This window comes from Lithobates pipiens, unplaced genomic scaffold (assembly GCF_037356315.1).
Source record: "Lithobates pipiens isolate NorthernLeopardFrog02 unplaced genomic scaffold, aLitPip1_a1.2 Scaffold_30, whole genome shotgun sequence".
NCBI lineage: Eukaryota > Metazoa > Chordata > Amphibia > Anura > Ranidae > Lithobates > Lithobates pipiens.
Genome location: NW_027507791.1, coordinates 176,462,166 through 176,476,140, shown reverse-complemented (window position 1 = coordinate 176,476,140; position 13,975 = coordinate 176,462,166). Strand labels below are relative to the sequence as shown.

Sequence of the window (13,975 nt, the reverse complement as noted above, 5' to 3'; positions counted from 1 at the left end):
CTTTTATTCTTTTGTTGGCTTCCTCTGAATATATCCTGGGTCAGGAAAATAGGAAGGATAGAGAAGGAGGGGGAAAAAAAGGGACCTCAACCCCCCCCCCAAACCTGGATGTACCTATTTTACCCAAATATCTCCAACCACCATTCCCTTCCACAGGCGGTGGTCTCAGCGAGGGGCATCAATACTTTCAAGAAACTATTAGATAAGCACCTTAACGACCGCAACATACAGGGATATACAATGTAATACTGACATATAATCACACACATAGGTTGGACTTGATGGACTTGTGTCTTTTTTCAACCTCATCTACTATGAACTATGGGCTACAGGCAAGCCTAATTATAGGCTTGCCTGTAGTATAAAGTGGTTGTAAAGGGTTTACAGTCACTTTAATGACCGGAGAACCTGACAAATGAGCTCCCACATCACATGAACCTATTGTCATAAAATACACAACAGAGAATGAAATAAAAATTTCCAGCCCTGTAAAACTAGAAATGCAAATGGATACAAATGCAAATAAATCCTAACTGCCACAACATTTTCTATATGTGTATTTATGCATGTAATGTATTCTTAATTTACTTTTTTATTTATTTATTTTTTTATTCAAGGCAGGATGAAGTTAAGGCTGAACTTTGCCGGTTTTTACTGCCTCTACACCATTGTTTGCTTGCTAGAAACGTGTAATGCAACCTCACCCAGCGGGTGCATTCTGGCCTTTGAAGACATCCCTGGTTACTCGTCAAATGGAGACCTCATACTTGGTGGGCTGTTTGCTATCCATTTAGATGTAGAATATTCCAAAGTAACATTCCAGGAGAAGCCATCGTCTATTCAATGCACTACGTAAGTTTCAAACTAAAGTGTTATCACACTTCAGCGAGGATCTCCCGTGGGAATATTACTTCTTGAACTGTCTGTAGTTACACTAATTCAATACCAACATTTGCAGAATGCACATTTCTTTTGTTGATTGCACAAAGTTTATAAAAAATATACACTCTGCTCTGCGTAAACCAATAAACCCAAAACATGAATATTAAAGATTGAAGAAGTGTCAAGCAAAAAATATCTAACATTAACACATAACAAAATGCTCCTAAGAAAACTCCTTATGTTAAAATGAATCAGTTTAAACACAAGTAAAAATTATTTGATGAATAATAAATAACATATATGTAGTGCCTATTAGTAAGCCACAAAAGTGCACATAAAAACTCATGAATGCTAAATCAATATGCAATTGAATTGAGAAAGCAGTTGTTGATGTTAGCTTATTGGATTTATATTATTTAATTTGATGCTATTTTGTTTTCTCCATTATTAAGAGATATTTGGGGAAAACCTCTATTGATATAAGTAAGGCTGTGTTTTCTGAGTAAAAAAACGCCTACTCATCTGTGCTTCCACCTTGGATATAGCCCCCTTTCCCTGGTTATTCCAGGTTGAGTCAGTATAATATACCAATGCGTAGGGTCTTTGGCTTTTGGTTTCTACTGTTTGTCAGAAGCTCAGATTGTTTATTGTTATTTTAATTTTCAGTTTTCTTATCTGGATTTTCTTTTCTGGATAATTTTGTTGTACATTTGTGAAAATTCAAAAAAGATTTTGCAAAAATATAATTTAGAACATGATCATGTGCATGATATCAATATTAGACTAAGAAATTATATTGATACCTATAGATAGCAAAACATAAAAGGAGTTCTTGAGAAGTGAACCATCTTAAAGCAATAGTTCATAAACAAAAGAGTGAACCCCACAAGGGGAATGCAGCACTATCTTGGAGTGAATCTCCTTAAAGCGTTACTAAACCCAGGACCCTGCATTCGCTATCTCTGGTCCCCCACAGTACACAGAACATGGAAATGCAACAATTTTAGTAAATATAAACTGTTAAATACTTTTTCTCTTCAGCAGTCTATAGCAGTCCTGTGACTTCTATCAGTGTCTGGTTAAAGCTTGTAGGAGGTGTTTTCATTCTACTGTGACTGGCCTATGAGGCTTCAGAAACCCAGATCCCTACACTAAAAGAATGGATAGCACAAATTAAGCAAATTTGGTGAAAGTTGGGTACATATAGCGCTACTATGGTATAAGGCTGTGCGTTAATGTCACATGTGGGGATTATATATCTACCTTCGGCGTCTAGAGCAATTTCCTTGAGTTGGAAGGCAATCATGTTTTTTACTGCTAAGAGGACATCTCTCTTTTTTTCCTGGGTGCATGCTAGGAAGACATGTGGGTATTCTTTGTATGGACACTTGGGGGTCTTGGATGCTGCAAAATTCATTTCCTGAATGCTCAGGGTGGCCGCCTTGTGTTTACATGCTTCCTTCCACATAGAGAAACATGTGCCTGGGTGGTTCAGCCCTCTAGCGTTCTGCAAAAGACATTTAAGTGACATTATTGGTTGGTGTGTTGGATTTGAATGGTTTTAGTAGTAAATGTATTCACAATTATGCTATGACATAGAGTGGCGTAGTAGACACTTTTCTGGAGTTGTAGGATCTTTGGTACCATGGAGCAGCTGCTGGTCTTCTCCAGGTTATGTACAAGATATTCCTCAGGAGTGTGGGTTTGAAAGGAGTCAACGAATGTTGGCTATTGACCCTGTATGTACCAAACATGGGTGAGAGTAAAAGGAACAACATTAGAGTCAACAAAAGCAACAGGTAAGCAACCATAAAAAGAAGATCCGTTGGGGGATCTGTGAGCAGATTCTTCTGCTGGTGTTACCGAGGGGAAAGAGGAAAGGTGAATGAGCTGCCCCTTAGTCAGAGGGATTAGATATGTGGTGTTACGTGCCACTGAGGGTTAATAGCCCCCACTGGTGTTTTTTTTTGGAGGATCTTTTGTGTCACACCACATGCCACACATTCTGGAGCATGGTGGGCTGTGCAGTTGGTGCAGTGGATGGTGGTAGGTAAGACACTGTATTGGTGGCTCCATTGTGAGTAATGGAGAGTGTTGCTGGGTATTTCCATTTATGCAGGATTTGGTGGTTCCTCAGGGCTTTAGTGATTGTCACCAGGTTTCTGCGGTTTTCTAAGGCGTGCCTGGATAGATCTGGGAGTAGTTGGAGCGAATGCATACTGATCTAGGGTGTTGCCAATTCTGCAGAATGCAGCAAGCTGTTTCTCCTTCACATAATAGTAGTGCACCCTTAGGATGACATCACTCTGGGTTTCAGCAGGGACAAAAGAGGGTTTCGGCAGTGGATCCTGTCTAATGTGAGTTCTAGAGCTGATAGTTCTGGAGCTAAGGAGGAGAACCGGGTTTGAGCATATAGCTGCAGTTAAGGGGCAGCGATCGATTCTGGGATGCCCTTAATTTTTATGTTGTTCCTCCTCGATCGGTCCTCTAAATCAGCTATTTTGTCTTTTAGCTGATTTCCTCCTTTTGCTCTGTATGAGCATCTATTAGTGCGTTGAAGGATGTGGAGTATTCACCCATTGTGTGCTCGATGTGACTAATCCTCTCTCCCATGACCTGTACATCTGCTTGACATTGATTCACTCCAGACAGTCTGCAAGGATAACAGCATTTCTTTCAGCATTGTGTCTGAAATAGACTGCACTGAGGTGTGGAAGGCAGCTATCGGGTCAGTTGGAGCAGTCAAAGTGGCTGGTCTGATGGATGGGACCCACTCATCTCCATGCTGTGATCCACCTGTGGTCAGTCTGGGGAGTCCTTGTGGGGCTTAAATTTATCTAGGCTCCTGGTAGTGGGGCTTGGAGCTTCAGATAAGGCCCCACTATAGACTGTGGCTGATGGGTGGCCTCTGGTGCTGTATTTGGCTCTATGAGGCAGTCACAGCCTTGTTGTCCAGCCATATGGAGTAGGCATCACTGCCATTTGTGTTGTGGTCTGGGCTGCGGTAAGGGAAAGAAGCTGGACAGTTTTCGGGGCTGTCACAGATCCCTTTGTCATTGCTGCTATGTCCTGTGGGTAGGAGCTGGTGTCAGTGGCTGTGTAGGAGCGACAGAGGCTCTGTTTGTTGTATAATTACTCTGGCGGCCGAGCGGAGCTCCTGGGCTTCACATCCATTTTGGAGCTTGGTCTCCATGCCCCTAGATTTTTTTTTTTTTAACCCACAAGTTTTAGATCTCAACATGGCCCATTTGGGTTAAAATATTATCTGTCTACAAATGGTCTCTAGAATAATGGTAGAGGTAAAGATGGTAGAGGCTTTTTCATTTGCCTCTAAGTATAATATTGGGTGGGGGTAAGCAGCTTTCTACAGTCTATTATTGTCTCTGCTGAAATGGATCCAAATAAGGGAAAGTACAGAATAGATTGTTACTGAAGTCCTGATTTTATTGCAATTATCATGGTTTATAAACCATTTGGCTTGAAATACAGCTATAATTTTAACAATTCAAAGCTGTTTAACTTGAAACCAAGTAATTAAATATTTTATTTTTTAACAGAAATATTTTTCCCTTTTAGATTTCATATACGGTATTATCGCTATCTCCTTGCTATGGTGTATGCTATTTGGGAAATAAACAATTCAGAAAATATTCTGCCAAATATTACACTGGGTTTTGACCTATATGATTCCTGCTATAACCAAGTTCGATCATTAATGGAAACAACAAAGATTTTATCAGGAAAAAAAACAGCTGCACTAAATTTTAACTGTCGCACTAAGAGCATTTCATGTGCTTTAGTTGGCGACATGACATCTAAGGCCTCCATACCAATAGCTAGGATCCTTGGCCTATATAGATATCCTCAGGTAAGTCCATACATGAACTTTACAAACAAAAATTAAAAAATTAAAGTAAAAGAGTGAGGCTAGCAAACCTAACAAAATGTTTACTAATAATATAATAAAATAATAATATAACTAGAAAAACATGGTTCTTTTATACAACCAAAATAAATCGTATATCAAATCTAAATGGCACTCTACAATATTAACCTAGTATAATGTGATTTTATCCCAAGTGTATCAACTGCAAAAGCACTATAACCACTAAAAAAACACTATACTATATAATAGTGTAAACATTAGTAAAGAAAGGCCAAACAAATAACATTTATAGTTTTTGTCATACGTTTTTATTCAATACATTCACTGAGAAACAACACAACGATTAATGCATTCCTTATGTGATGTTTTCACAATTACTAACTCCACTGTGCATGTGTTAGAAGATTCTTTTTCCGTAATACTATACCCATTGAGTTCCACCACATCCAAAATACAGCATTCACCAGCACAGATGGACTTCTTAAATGTGCCTAATATCGGTTATCATCTTGTTTCCACAAGGTCCCAATATCCAGCTGCCTATGTCAACATTTTCAACAATAGTGGATACCCTCACTGGTATTGCATTTTTCATAAAGCAAGAAGAGAAGACCATAGCATAACTCAATTTATTAAAAATCAACATTTAAAAAAAAAATTGCACTCATTTTACACATGTGCATTAAGCATTATGTATAACAGCATGTGAAACTAACCCTCTGCAACTCCCGTGTCCCAACTGGCATCACTCAAAATGTACCTCTTTCAGCTGCAGAATCTGTTTCACGTACCATCAGGCACACCATGTTTTTGCATCTCTGTTGGAGGAGGGCTGAGTGATGTAATAGTGCTCCCCAGAATCATGTTTCAACCCTTTGGAACAGATAAAAGGTACCACAGTGCCTCACGTTTGCTTATTTCACATATGTGCTTTAGTTAGAGGAAGACAACATAATATATTATCAATCTATTCTGGTGTCAATGGAATTCAAACAGATCAGTACAGAGAACTTGCAATAATTGCTCTTATTTTATTTAAGAACTTGCGCTAATTAAAATTAGCAGCATATATTGGTGCAATAGCAACACTGCTCTTTATATCATTGCAGCATTTCAGGTTTGACCCTTTATCAAGCCAAAGCATAAATTAGCTATTACAAAAAAAACTTTCTGAAGCTTTATTTTATTGTATATACATTCATAATATTTTAACTTCTTCCTCTCTAACTAGATAAGCTATGCTGCAGCACACCCAAGCCTAAGCGACAAGGTACAGTTCCCATCTTTCCTAAGAACAATTCCCAATGATGATTATGAAATTGTTGAAATTGCTAATTTGGCAAATTACTTTAACTGGACATGGGTTGGAATCGTAACTACAGATAATGAATTAGGTAGATCAGGCTCCCAACTCCTCACTAAGGAGATAGAAGGTAATGGAGGCTGCATTGCATTTCTAGGAATTCTACCTATCTACAACTCTATGGAATCAGTGAACCGAATCATTGATGTTATCAAGAAGTCAAAAGCCACAGTAATTATTGTATACTCGACCATGGAGAACCTAATATCCTTAATGGAGGAAGCTTCCTTTCAAAATGTTACAGATAAAGTGTGGCTTGGTTGCGGAAGTTGGTCAATAACTGCAGACTTTCCTCGCCCAGACATCTTAACAACTTTAAATGGCAGTCTAAGTATGGCCCCACCAAGTGGAAAAATTCCAGGTTTTAAAGAATTTCTTTACAGTATACATCCAACCAAAAATTTAGATGATATCTTTATTAAAACATTCTGGGAGAAAGCTTTTGGTTGTGCTTGGCCTCCATATTATCACTATAATAATACATTTTCAAACACCTCTTCAGATGGAAGGCATTGGTGCACAGGTGAAGAGAGATTAGACAGCATTGATCCCAGAATATATGATGTTTACAACTTTAGATATACCTACAAAATTCATAATGCAGTGTTTGCCATTGCTCATGCTCTGCATGAAATGCAATCCTGTGTACCAGGACTTGGACCCTTTGTGAATGGATCTTGTGCAAGTATTTTCTCATATAAACCTTGGCAGGTATGGTATAACTTGTTTAAAATGAACAGTGAATGGATTCTGTTAGTCGTGTTTCTAGTACCTTAACTGAGTCATGGTGACTTGATTATTTGAACTCAGTTTTTTAGTAAAGTAGGTCCATTTAATCAAAGGAGAAACCATGACTTTCTTAACCACTTCGCCTCCAGCCTATAGCAGAATTATGGCTATTTCAGTTATCCTGACTGGGAATAGTATGATGTCCAGCAGCATAACAATCCGGCGTGTGCCCATGGGGGCATGTAGCATGGCGATCGGTGGTGCTGTGTGTCAGTCTGACACACCGCAACTCCGATCTTGGTAAAGAGCCTCTGACAGATCAGCCACGTGATCTGTGTCTAATCACATCCGTGCCCATTAATGAAGGAGAAAACGTACTTATTTACAACGTTTTATAAGAGAAACAAAGAAAAAAAAACCCAGAGGTGATTAAATACCACCATAAGAAAGCTCTATTTGTGGGAACAAATTAAGCGATTTTCTTTCCTTCCAACCATGATGGAAAGAAAAGAAAATAGATTAATCTATGGCTTGCCTATGGAGGTACCTTTTGTGTGGCTCCACTGAAAACCACATAAAAATCTAGCAATTGGAAGGAAATATTATGTACCGCATTTATACCTTTCCAGATCTTGTGAAGGTGTTGCAAATCAGACATAAAATAATTATAATTTTACTGGTTTCTAGCAAAAACAATTTTCTTTTGTTTACAAAAGTTTTATTTGGAAGCTCAATTGTATACAGACAAGTACAGCCAAAAAAAATAAAAATCAGAACCAAAACATTATCTCAGTGAAATGAAATATAATAAAACAAGTAAAGTTATTAAAGCAGTATGGTGGATTAAGTTTCTCATATGCATTATGTTCCAATAATGAGTATAAGTAGACATTCATGATAGTAAGTGCCAGACCAAAGAGATAAAGAGTAGTCGCAAAAGCTGGGTACAGCTTAAGGTAGGTTCCAATAAGACCCTTTTTTTCATAAATATGAACTGTGTCATGCGAAGTGTGAAAAATCCTCTCTGAAAGCCTAATTGTCTCCATTCTGGCTAGTACCTGAGGCCACGGTGGGCTGTTAGACTTCCAGTTATAGGCAATCATCCATTGGATGGATCCGCATAATAAAAGAGTTTCAAACAGGGTGATGGAATGTTAGGTATATTTGCATATAGAAGGAAAATTGGGGGGGGGGGGGGGTGGGAACAATCTTTTGTTTAGAGGAACTTTCTATTCTTTCGATTGCCCTTTGCCATATGTACTTGAGATGGTTACAACTCCAAAATGTATAAAGAAATGTACCTGGTGCTTGGCAACCCCTAAAACAGTTTGGGGAGATTGAAGGATAACATGTGTGGAGTTTGGAGGGGGTCAAGTGCCATCTGGAGAATACTTTTGTGGGGGTTTCCCTAAATGAAATGGCCTTACTGCTTTTCCGGAGATTGTCCGACATATTGTGCCAATCCTCAGCTGAAAACGAGCATTCCAAATCTGATTCCCAGTGAAGCATTGGTCCAGATTTGTCTGGCATATCAAGACTGTTAAGGTAATTATATAGTCTGGATATGAGGCCCCTGTCACCAGCAGAGCAAATTTTCTCAAAAAAAGTAATTTGAAGATCTGTAGGGAGTGGAAAGTGTTTTGCAAAGAAGGTTGTTATTTGTTGATAATGTTGTAACTCCGAAGAGGGAATATCCCATCTTGCCTGGAAAATCAGGAGTGGGGTAAAATCACCATCTGTCAACAATTTACCAAGGGATGTTAGGGCCCTACTGGTCCAATGAGAGAAATAGCCTATGTTGTATGCCAGTGTGAATCTGGGATCTCCCAGAAAAAAGGCAAGAGGAGAGAATTCAGAGGATAATTTGTATGGACTATTAATCTTGAGCCATAGTTGATAAAAGTGGGTGACTATAATGTTAAGCTTAATAGGTTTATCATAAGAAGTCGATTTGGTCCAAAGTATACCCTGTAAATGTAACTGAGCAATTGAATAGTGGTTTCTTCTAAGCCCAAATAAATGTATTAATTTCTCTCTGAAGAGAAGCAAGCCTTCACTTTGAGACATTCACAGGGAGAGCATGGAAGTAGTATAAAAGTTTGGGAAGAATGGTCATTTTAATGGCACATATATCTTACCAAGGACAGATATATGAAAATTTGACCAAGTTTTAAGAAGGGAGGTGATATGGGAGAAAAGAGGGAGATAATTGGTTTTATATAGAAGTTTATGGGAAGATGTCACCATAATACATAAATATTTGAACGAATGAGGACACCAAATAAATGGGAAGTTATTAGAGAGATGGTCATGTGCATGTTGGGAGTAGTTGATCGGTAAGGCAGAACATTTGTTTAGATTAATTTTTAGGCCAGATATGTCATGGAAGAAGTCGAGTTCTTTGAGGAGAGAGGGGATGGAGGTGTGAGGTTCAGTAAGGAATATGAGTGCATCAGCGTATAGGCTAATTTTGAACTCCCCTTGCCCTTTGGTATAACCCTTAATGCCTATATTGTTCCTAATACTCTGGGCCAAGGGTTAAATTGCTAGTTCAAATAGTAGGGGGGATAAGGGGCAGCCCTGTCTTGTACCTTTGCTAAGAGGAAAAAAATTCTGAATTATGTCCAGGGATCCTGATTCTGGTCTGAGGGGTGAGTAATATAAAGCATTAAAGCCATGCAGAAAATTATCCGTGATGCCGTATTTTGGTAGAAGATGGTTGAGGTAGGACCAATTAACACTATTGAATGTCTTGTGAATATCTAAACTCAGGAGGCATAATTTACGAGAGTGTAGGTTAGCATCCTGGATAATGTTGGAGACTAATCTGATGTTGTCTACTATCTGACGGCCAGGAATAAAACCTGTTTGGTCAATGTTTATTAGATTTGTGATGACTGATGCCAGTCTGTCAGCGAGCAGTCTCCCCAAAAATTTTAGGTCATTGTTAAGGACTGAGATTGGGTGAAAGTTCTGAGGGAGAGAGTGATCTTTACCCGGCTTTGGGATTAAAGATAAATTGGCTAAAAGCATTTCTTCTGGGAATTGGATGCCTTTAAGGATGAAGTTAAAAAGTTTTGTTAAATAGGGGGCTAGTAGGGAGGCATATTTTTTTTTTATAGTATGCTGAGGAGAAACCATCTGATCCCAGGGCAGTAGAGGTCTTGAGAGATTTAATAATTTTGAGTATCTCAGAATCAGTGCAGGGAGCATTAAGGGCCCCTGTTTGTTGAGCATCAAGGGAGGGTAGTTGGGGGGCGTTTTTGAGGTATGACTGGGTTAAGATTGAGGTCCAGAGAGGAGGTCTTTATAGAAGGTAGAAAAAATATTCAAAACTTCTTGTGGGTGGGTGATTAGATTACTGGCATGGTTTCTAATTTTGTAAGTGTGGGGAGGTTTATGTTCTTGATTAAGTTTATTAGCAAACATAGCTGAAGGGGAATTGCAGTGAAGTAGAAATTTAGCTTTTGAAAATCTAAGGGATTTTTCCGTGTTTGCAGATAAAATATGGTCTAAGGCTTGGGGCTTATCCTGAATTTGTTTGGTGATCTCTTGGGAAGGGTTATGTTGAATTTTATTGTAAAGGTAATTTAGGTCCCTAGTGAGACTTCTGATGTCAACAAGTCTTTCTTTACTTTTCTTAGCAGCCAAACGTATTAATTGACATCTGAGAACTGCTTTTTTCAATGTGTGTAGATATAGATGGTAAAATGCTAGCAATAATAATAATTTTCATATATTTAAAGTTATCTTCAAAGCCTAATGAATGGAGGAGGTATTTCATTGCTCTTCCCGTCCTCCATTGATAACTTTTCACTGATGGTGTAATCAGGGGAATGTTACATACGGTTGGGGATAGTGGACCCTCCATGCATCCTGAATGTTGGATGTTTACAGCTGACCTCGTAAAAGGACGAGGAACTGGGAAGGCACAGAAAACTGACCCCCCAGGGATGGCAGTAGTAAAGAACATCACTGGTTTGTTGCTTGTACAGGCAGGTAGGGCACGGAATACTAGTATGAGACACTTAAAGCATTGGGGTGCAGGATTTACAGGGAAACAGGAGTACAGCTGTATCTTACAGAAGTGGAATGCTAAGCTTACAGAAACAAGGGGATAATGATATACACGAAGAACACTGAGGTGCTCAAGGTTACCAGGGAATGCAGTCACACAGGATAAAGATGGGGTAAATGAGGAGTTTAGGACAGCAAGGATACCTATTGGAACTTACTGGGGGAAATTTCAGGCACAGGGATCACATGTCAGTGGGTAGTGCAACCCAAGCTGGCAGGTATGCAGGGAAATACACAGACCCTGGGAACAAACAGAAATGAGTGCACAGAGATGGACAGTGCAACTGGGACTTAGTAGGAATGCGTAGAGACAAATAGGAATCACTCGGAACAGGTAGACATGCATTGGGACACTGAGCAGGAAATAGGCTAGAATACACGAAGAGACACTGAACCATACTGCAGACACAAATGAGGGAAGGATGAAAGCTGGCAAAGGAACTTAAACAAATCAGAGGCACAAGGAAAATGGAACACTTAAAGGGCGGAAAATGGTTCAATGATACAGGTTGCAAGCAGGAACACACTAAGAATCACTGGGGATAATCTGGAAGACACTGGGACTGTAAGAAGAATTAAGGGGGCACTAGACATCTTCTCCGGAAGACAGTGACACAAGGAAGCACTGGGGATACACAAAGAATCTTTTCACAAGGAAGCAGTGGGGGTACACTAAGAGGGAATGAGCCAAACTTAAATAGAAATGAAGATGGTCTGGCTGGGCTGGATGTGTAGATAACTGAATCTACAGCATGTAGATAACCAGTCTTGAACACATGTTTTGTAGGATAACCGGTAACAGCAGAACCTTGCAAGTTAAAGCTATGGAATTACATATACCAGAATTCCTGCTGGTCTACGGGAATATAAGTGACATGCAACAGATGGAATCTATAGTACAGCTTTTAGGAAAAGAGATGGGGTCATTTAGGGCAGGCATAGTCGGAACTATTGACTGAGTTAACATCCTCAGCATAAATGTGGGGGGTGAAGGACGGACGATTTCAATGAAGACAGAAGGCACCAGCAAAAGGGACACCTCTCATTAATGTAAGTACCGTCCCTTTTGTGGCTTAAAAATAAAAAAATTCCTAAACTTAGGCTTTAAATAAAAATGTTACTTTTTTTTTTAATAAATCCCCCACCCATGTCATTTCTCAGATTCCAGCCTTTTTTTTTTTACCTTAAGGTTTTTCCTATGCAGGAGCTATTGCTTTAATTCAGCATTCTGTTTGGAGTTTACACTTACATTCATCATGGGCAATAGAAAAGGAAGACTTATAGTCTTACTAAACCAACAACAGTAAAATTAGTCTGTATATGCAGTAAAGCATGTTTGTTTTACTCACTGTGGAACCTAATGGGTTAATCCTCCTCATTGTGTAACAAGAGTAACAAGGTTGTTTGATTCTGTCTTCTCTAATTTTCCCCTTCGTCCATCATGCTCTAATCATTTCATGATAGTAGAGAGCTTGGGGAGTCTTTTATTTCTTGGGAGAGTGCATGTGATCAGCACCGTGCCAATTAGCACTGTCCAGACACAGCACTGACAGAGGGTCAGGGGTCCTGCAGCCTCCTAGGACAACCAGAGGAGAATGAAAACTCCTCCTAAAAGCTTTAACCAGTGCTCAACTGGACACTGCTAAATACCTTTTCTCATCAGCAGTTAGAGCAGTCTTGTGACTTCTATCAGTTTGTATTTACTAAAATAATTGCATGTTCTGTGTAATGTGGGTCCTGGGTTTAGTAACACTTTAATGTTAATACTCTAACTAAGCATATTGTTAAATAGATTAATTAACAAAACATGTAACATCATTGTCTTCATAAATAGACCATCATCGTGTGCTTCCATAAGTTATCTATATTGATTTTTTTATGCAAGATAGCTGTGCAAGAGCTTATTTTTATTAAAATCCTAAAGCTTTCTTTTATCAGATACTCTATACATACAGTACACTCCTTACATTTTTGTAAATATTTTATTATATCTTTTCATGTGACAACAGTGAAGATTACACTTTGCTACAATGTAAAGTAGTGAGTGTACAGCTTGCATAACAGTGTAAATATACTTCCCCCTCAAAATAACTCAACACACAGCCAATAATGTCTAAACCACTGGCAACAAAAGTGAGTACACCCCTAAGTGAAAATTTTCAAGTTGGGCCCAATTAGCCATTTTCCCTCCCCGGTGTCATGTGACTCATTAGTGTTACAAGGTCTCAGGTGTAAATGGGGTGCAGGTGTGTTAAATTTGGTGTCATCGCTCTCACTCTTTCATACTGGTCACTGGAGGATCAACAGGGCACCTCATAAAGATGGCCCAGGCTATAAGAAGATTGCCAAAACCCTGAAACGGAGCTGCAGCACAGTGGCCAAGACTACACAGCAGTTTAACAGAACAGGTTCCAATCAGAACAAGCTCTGCCATGGTCGACCAAAAAAGTTGAGTGCACGTGCTCAGCATCATATCCAGAGGTTGTCTTTGGGAAATAGATGTATGAGTGCTGCCAGCATTGCTGTAGAGGTTGAAGGGGTGGGGGTCAGCCTGTCAGTGCTTAGGCCATAAGCTCCACACTGCTTTAAATTAGTCTGCATGGCTTTTATTCCAGAAGGAAGCCTCTTTTAAAGATGATGCGCAAGAAATCCGGCAAACAGTTTGCTAAAGACAAGTAGACTAAGGAAATGGATTATTGGAACCATGTCCTGTGGTCTGATGAGACCAAGATAAACTTATTTGGTTCAGATGGTATCAAGTCTGTGTGGCAGCAACCAGGTGAAGAGTACAAAGACAAGTGTGTCTTGCCTACAGCCAAGCATGGTGGTGGGAGTGTCCTGGTCTGGGGCTGCATGAGTGCTGCCGGCACTGGAGAGCTACAGTTCATTGAGGGAACCATGAATGCCAACAAGTACTGTGACATACTGAAGCAGAGCATGATCCCCTCCCTTCACAGACTGGGCTGAAGAGCAGTATTCCAACATAAAGACCACAAACATACCTCTAAAGCCGCATACACAGGGGGCGGACTGTCTGG

General features: G+C 39.5%; 1 protein-coding gene across 1 annotated transcript in view; it reads left to right on the top strand.

Moving 5' to 3' along the window:
* Positions 1–4,464: 4,464 nt before the first annotated feature.
* Positions 4,465–13,975, top strand: part of LOC143943356 (extracellular calcium-sensing receptor-like) — a 49,722-nt gene continuing 40,211 nt past the window's right edge. Inside the window, exons 1-2 of the mRNA XM_077465082.1 lie at positions 4,465–4,750; positions 6,000–6,842. Coding sequence (XP_077321208.1) covers positions 4,493–4,750; positions 6,000–6,842 — 1,101 coding nt within the window. The 5' untranslated portion in view covers positions 4,465–4,492. The remainder of the gene's footprint in view (positions 4,751–5,999; positions 6,843–13,975) is intronic.